This window comes from Vollenhovia emeryi, unplaced genomic scaffold, assembly GCF_000949405.1.
Source record: "Vollenhovia emeryi isolate VEMERY1.0 unplaced genomic scaffold, V.emery_V1.0 DF939131.1, whole genome shotgun sequence".
NCBI lineage: Eukaryota > Metazoa > Arthropoda > Insecta > Hymenoptera > Formicidae > Vollenhovia > Vollenhovia emeryi.
In genome coordinates, this window is record NW_011967235.1 from 2,400,486 (window position 1) to 2,407,508 (window position 7,023).

A 7,023-nucleotide genomic window follows, 5' to 3' on the forward strand; every position below is an offset into this window, starting at 1 on the left:
CGGTCCTACGGCGCACGGGCGGGCGCGCGATCCGCGTCGTCCCCGCTTCGCGCGGCGCTCGCTCACTCCGCGACTCGCGCCGGCGGGACGAGCGTGTGCCGAATCCGCGCGACGAGACGCGACGCTACGCGACGCGACGCTGCGAGGCGCCCCGCGTGTCGCGGCGCTCGGAAAAATCAATACCGCGTCTCTGTGAGGTGAATCAGCTGTTCCCGCTTTACTCGGGGCCCGCGAGAGACGCCGCCGAGGCTTTCCCGAAAAACTTGTTGATTTCCTCATTCGTGACCTTATTCCGGCGGCGTCGTCCACGTAGCGAACGGTCGCCGGCCTCCCGAGCGAACTCCGACAACGAGCCCCGTCCAGGAATCGCCCCGGGCGCGAAACGAGCCGACTCCGTCGCGAGCGCGAGTCGTCGAGCTCTCGCCAAGTCAAAATTGCACTCGACTTGTTGATGCCCGCGACATTACACCGACCGTGTCTCCTATCCCGGCCAGACATAACGAACGACGTCGCGAAGCCTTTTGTTTCCAGCCTCGTCCAGATAGAATCGCGCCGCGGGACGAGCCGAGACCCGTTTGTCTGCGCGAGCAGTTTCAAAATTACTTTCGATCCGTCGGTTTCCCATGACCCTATTCCGACTGTATTTCGGCCAGACACAGCGGACGATCGTCGGTGTTGCTTCGGCCTTTCGCGCCCCGACCTTCGACCAGATGGAATCGCTCCGAGAAACGAATCTATCGTCCGTAAGTACTTGAACTTCGCGATCGAAAGTTACCTCGGGATTCTCGAGTGTCGAGCGCCGTACACTTTCAAATATCTCGCACTTCGGGAATGAAATTCCATCTTGTTTCAATAGCATTTCATAGGTTTTTTTTATTATTGAAAATGTAATACATAATGTAATAAAATGCAATAAAATACATACTAATACATAATGTAATAAAATGTAATAAAAATGTGTAATAAAATGTAATACATAAAAATGTGTAATAAAAAAATGTAATAAAAATGTAATACATGCACTTTGTAACCGAATCTCTTCCCCTTCGTCTCGAGTCTGCGATTTGTGGGAAAACGATCACGAAGAAATCGTGATCTGTTGAATAATCGGAGCAAAGTTTTCCAAACTAATACAGTGGCCTATCGAAGAACATATTTTTCGTAGAAAAGATGGAAAAGAATAATAACACGTGCTTAAGTGCAATTATTTCAGAAATAACTGTCAGCTGGACGAGACTCGGGGGAAGCGTTTTTCGGCGGTTTTCACACATGGTTTGGGAAACGTTGCGCGTGAATGCGACTGTGCGGAGGTATCGGTAACGGAGGGCCGTGAGACCGATTAATAATGAGACGCTCTCTCCCGGTTGCAGGTCCTCGGGGCTGACGGGCCGGTGGAGGCTACGTCGCTACGCGACCGCGCGGGCGATACTCTGCGCGGCTGGCACAGTGGCGGGTAATAGTCGGGGACGCGCTCGTAGTTTCGCGTGTGCTGATTCGCACGGCAATTAAAACTGGCGGGCAACCTGGCTCGGTCCTCCGGTAGCGGTGGCGGCGGCGGCGGTGGTGGCGGTCGAACCGGCGGCAGGACTGGCAGTGGTAACAGCGGTCCCGCTGGCGGTGTTGGCGGAGGTGGCGGGGGCGGTGGCGGCGGGGGCGATGGCGATGGCGATGGCGGCGGCGGCGGCGGCGGCCCAGGAGGCGCGGGTTCGAGAAACGCGGGGGCGGCCAGAGCAGCCGCCGAACCCGGAATCGTCGCGGATGAGGCCGCTGGACCCGCCGGAGGGCATCTGATCGAATGGGAGGAAAATGACCGCTTCTCCTTCGACGACTCGGACCGCTTCGAGGAGGACTCCCTGTGCAGCTTCAGCAGCGAGCCCGAGTCGCTTTGTAACAACTGGCGGGGTTGGAGACGACTTCCACCGGCGTTCGGGATATCCAAGAAGTCCGGTGAGGGTGAGTGACTTTCTCGTCCTTCCTGGCGCGCTAAAGGGGAAAATTCGTAGCCGACCTCGGAGTACCTTGTTCTTTCAATTTCTTCAAATGCGAATTTAGGTTTGACATTTTCCAGTTCGTCCATTCCGCAAGCGATTTAAATACAGAGTTTTCCTCTTGGCTTGGCAGTGTATGTTGATCGTTTAACCGCTAAATCGTTATCTGAGATTGGAAAATGATTTCTAATTTAGTTTATGCCTCTACTAATTGATCTTGTAATAACTTCATTTGTTGGAAATCTCTCTTTGGCGCGGGTAAAATGGTAATTATTTTAATTATCTCAAAGAAAAACATATAACAGACAAATATATAACAGACACACAGTAAAAATGTCAAACGGAGATACGTTCAATTTACGTTGAAAGCAATGTTCTCAAATGGCACTTACAATTAGACGATCATCAAAAGCTTGTCTGTATCAATGTAGAAAAATTGCATGACGAGCAATGGCTGGCAAATTCTAGATCTAGGCAAATTAAAGAAATTCATTGCGAAAAATATTACCTCAGCTAGGGTTTGAACCTGGACCTCCCTACACTCTAGGCGGGCGTCTCAACCAATTCGACCACTGAGACTTGTTTGTATCCTCTATTTCAGTACATTTTCAATTTGACCGACACCACGAAAACACAGGCGAGAATGTTCTTTGCGCGATTTGAAAATTAAGCGTACACAGAACAGTCCGACACGGACTCAAAATAAATTCTAAGCTATAACAATAGGACCAGTCGATACGCGACAGAGATCGGTGGGAATTAATCGTTGCGAGGAGTTTACTGTATTTTGGAAACAAAGCTCAAAACGAGATTGCAGTTCTAAAATAATTCTTATTAATCGAAATTATCGGAACACATTATTTCCACTTTTAAAGACAAACGATGAGCGGCTAAATGCACAATCTCGATGCTCTTTGTTGATCGATATCTTCGCACATAGAGGAAAGTCTCCTATTATGAGATAGACTCCTAATATGAGACAGCGGAGTTTCTGCTAAATTAATAGGCATCATCTGTTGGCTCCGTCGTGAATTTATTGCCCTTGGAGTGAAGTCTGTTTAATGGAAAATTGATTGTTAGATCGTGTAATCGTTGCGAAAAATGATCTGTGATTGAATTTGGACGTTGAAAACCTGCTATCTCATATTAGAATCCCATCTTGCAATAGAGGACTTTCCTCTACGTACACACGTAACGGATCTAGGACTTGCCACGTACGCCGAACGAGGAGGGGAAGCCGAGATTTTTCGTCGTCTTTTCTCGTAGCCGCGACTTACTTCTGCTTTCTTCTTCTCCCTTGGTTTGGTCCTCACCGGAACGATCAAGGCCGAGAACAAGATCAAAACCGAAACGGGAAGGAGGGAAAGAGTAAACGAATATCGCTCGCTCCCGTTGCACGCGGTCGCTCGATTCCGCCTCGAGATTTCGTCGCTCGTTGCACGGGTCCACGTCGACGTCTTTCTTTAATCCTGACGGATGCGCGAGTGCGTCCCCCGCGGAACCGGATTTAGGGCCGTGGCACACAAACGGCCTTAAGCAATAAGACGTAAGCAGTAAACGAATTGACTAATCATAGTCGAGAATATATAATATGGCTGCCATAGTCAATTTGTTTACTGCTTACATCTTATTGCTTAAGGTCGTTTGAGTGCCACGGCTCTTAGGTATCGGGCGAGGGTTTTGACGTTATATCTGCGTAGATAAACTCCCCGGTCTCGGTAATCTCGCGAATCTATCTCATTACGGGCGCTCCCGTGTCGCGTATCAAGTTCGCTCGCGAATGAATCAATGCAATAAGATCGACACGTTGCAGTGAAAGTATTCGAGTCCACTTTCACGTTTGCAACGGTTGTACGCGTCGCGATATAGAAAGCGAGCGTACGTATCTTTCTGGGTGATTTATTATTTCCGATTATAAACGTTTGATACAGACAAATGACACAGACAAATCATACTGTAACACATTATACAAGAGAAGCACAGCTTACATTACGTGAAAATTATATTTATACGCGCGGTTACATAACTTCCTTTTACTCTCTGCACAGAGAGAACGGTTTCTTTGGATTTAGTATTCCTATTTATTTGGTTGAAATTTGTTTCATTGAAACAAATATGCTTATACGAAACATTATATGTTTTGAATAAGAATTTTGTTGTTTTATTCAAACAACCTGTATTATTTGATAGAAAAAACACTATTATTTGAAGTAATATCTTTCAATGAAATAATTATATTATTTGGCCAGGCGCTTATAAAGCTTCGGTGCTGCCACTAGATGGCCGCCGAACTAGTAAGTAAAATCGCGGCAGCTATGGTATATAAGCGACCGCATCAGCAGACGCAGTTTAAGCATTTAATGGTCTATTTTTTATTATGGCTGAACATAGTGTACTAATTCAGTGTTTATCTTTCTTCTTTTAATGAAGGGAAAATTCTAATGTATAGAGGGAGAAAGATGTATGCATATACATTTGTTTCACATATTTTCTATCAAACGATAATGCTGTTTGAATGAAACAATAATATCGTTTAGATTAAAGAGAATATTCCTTTCGTTTCAAACAAATCTTTTATTTGAAGTAAAGCTATTTATTATTTGAAAGTTCAAATAATCATATTTGTTGAACCAACAATTGGTTTGTTTGGACTATTCCAAAAGATAAATTTCTTTGAATCTAATAAAATTTATTAAATTCAAACAAACCGTTCTCTCTGTGTGATACATTTCTAAAAATTAGATACAATAAAAATTTGTTGCCTTCTCCTAACACATGTTTATGACAGAAATTACATTACTGCGAGACAACAATTGCGCTTCTCTCAACGAATATGATTAAATACGATCTTGTTGTTGACAACAAGATGTTCATATATTTGCCGTCTTGTTATATTTATCTTCATATAATCCGGCAGCTCGAGATATCGGTCACGTCGCTTGAATTTCAATTAGATTAATGCACGATGAAGCTCTAGGTTGAATTCACAATAGTCCGCTCTGCGTGATCGATCTAAACTGAATCGTGACGGTGGAGCAACAAGAGTGTCCGCGTCTTCTTCTCTGCGGGGCTCGGAAGCTTCCGGGGGCTCCTCTCATTTCGCGAGATAACATAGTACCCAAGCACAGAGATGGAAACTAACGGGGCTCAGGAATATTGTCTGTATTAAAGCTGCCGGCGCGCGCGGAAGGGGCTGACTCGCGAGTAAAACTTGCGGTAAGGTAAGAGCCCGCGACGAACGGGCGAGCTCACTCGCACGAGTGATTATCTCAGCGGAGATTTGTTGCGCCACGTTCGTGCGTCATCGTTGCGGCCTGATAAAGAGAAAACGCACGCGTATACGATATTTCGCTGCTAGCTTCCGCAATTATCATTCGGTATCATTACGGTTTTCCACGGCCGTTACTTCGTCTTCCGCGAGAGGCACGATGAAGATTGCCACGATGGTAGGCAATCTCGTAGCGAATTCGGTTGCTTGCACCAGTGTGCACTGAGTGCACGCTAAGACCTGTTTATAGTCAATTTTTGTACGAAGACAGAGTTTGCTTATAGTTACCGGTGATGATTAAAAATTAAAACGGGAAACTTGTAGTCAACCCAACTGGTATATTCATTTATTTGTTTAATACAACGTTTCGACCCTATTTTTTGGGTCCTTATCAAGTGATACTAACAATAAGTGAGTCTTTCATTTTTATGTTTAAGATCGTTTTAAACGAGGGGTAAATCGCTGAGAGCACAGTACAGATTTGCGGCATTACTGGGTATTTTTTGAGCATTAGGCCTTGCTGTAAAATGATCTGTACAGCATCCGTACGGATCAATTTTTTGGCTAAATACTTTTTGAAATACTTTTGATGTATTTAAGATAAAGTCAAATCTAAAAATTGACTACAAACAAGCCCTAGTGTGTACTCAGTGCACACTACCGCAAGCAACTGAATTCGCTATCAATTGTCCGCGCGGATAAATAATTTGCGTTAAAGACGAGCTTCGTCAAGGGGTAGTACGTGAAACGTATACTCTGGAAAAAAGATGGCGAACAAAGAACTCGGCTACGCGGTTATTTCGACTGTTCAAGGTGAAGCTCTAGGCCGAGATCGATAAGTCGGAACGAATTAACTGTCAGCCGTATCTGAGGCGTACTCGTAACGACGGGAGCGAGCAACTTTCGAGCCAGCGAAACGTCGCGCCTATTTCGTACACATCCGCGAAGTAATTTTTAAATTTACATTCCACGCGATGCAAGGAACGTCGTCGAGAATAGTTTTGCCGCGGACCGGAAAGTGCACGCGAGACGAATACTTTAGATCCGCGAGTTTCCCTTTTTCTCCCCCAGTAATACCGTACACGTTAGTTTTTCATAGAAAATGGGATTATCCACGTATATACAATCATGCAAATTACCTTGCACAGTTTGCAAACGGTTTTCCCAGTTTGTGTATTGTGTGGTTGTGTGTGGGTGTGTGTGTGTGTGTGTGGATTGAATGCATTAATGCAATTTTAACTTTCTCACACGAGCGTACCGCGCTCGATGTTCGTCTCCCTTCGAGGATAAATGCAAATCCGCGCTGCTCTTTTCTGCATTTCCCAAAGCTCTGAAATTGTCGAACTGCGCGGAAAGCGCGAGCGACATTTCAAAAGGGGCTGCTCTCGCGTGTACATTTCTTTTTTTTCCCCGCGCGAAACTTCTCTTACGAGCGTCATATTTTGCCGAAGCGTATTTTGCAGAACGCGTTAATGTTGACGATTAAAACTTTTCGCACGGCGACTGCTGTTCCTCTTGTCCGTACTCTCGGTGGAAAATCATGATCGTAGCTTCATTAAGAATTAAACTGAGTTTCTAGCAAGTTTAATAAAGACAGAAGGCGCGATATTGAGAACTTTCGTGAAACTTTCCGTTCTTTGCGCTTTTAAAGCGGAGATCACTTTTGAGGAGGGAGAATACGACGTTCGCCGGTGCTGATAAGAGAAATTGTTCGCGAGTGCTTCCCAAAGTTAACGACATTTATACTCACGTAGCTTGCATACGTCA

General features: G+C 45.4%; 1 protein-coding gene across 1 annotated transcript; it reads right to left on the minus strand.

The window, feature by feature from the left end:
* Nucleotides 1-1,339: 1,339 nt before the first annotated feature.
* Nucleotides 1,340-2,077, minus strand: LOC105568227 (WAS/WASL-interacting protein family member 3-like). Its single transcript, XM_012023698.1, has one exon. The coding sequence runs from the start codon at nucleotides 2,075-2,077 to the stop codon at nucleotides 1,340-1,342; it is 738 nt and encodes a 245-aa protein (XP_011879088.1).
* Nucleotides 2,078-7,023: the final 4,946 nt, after the last annotated feature.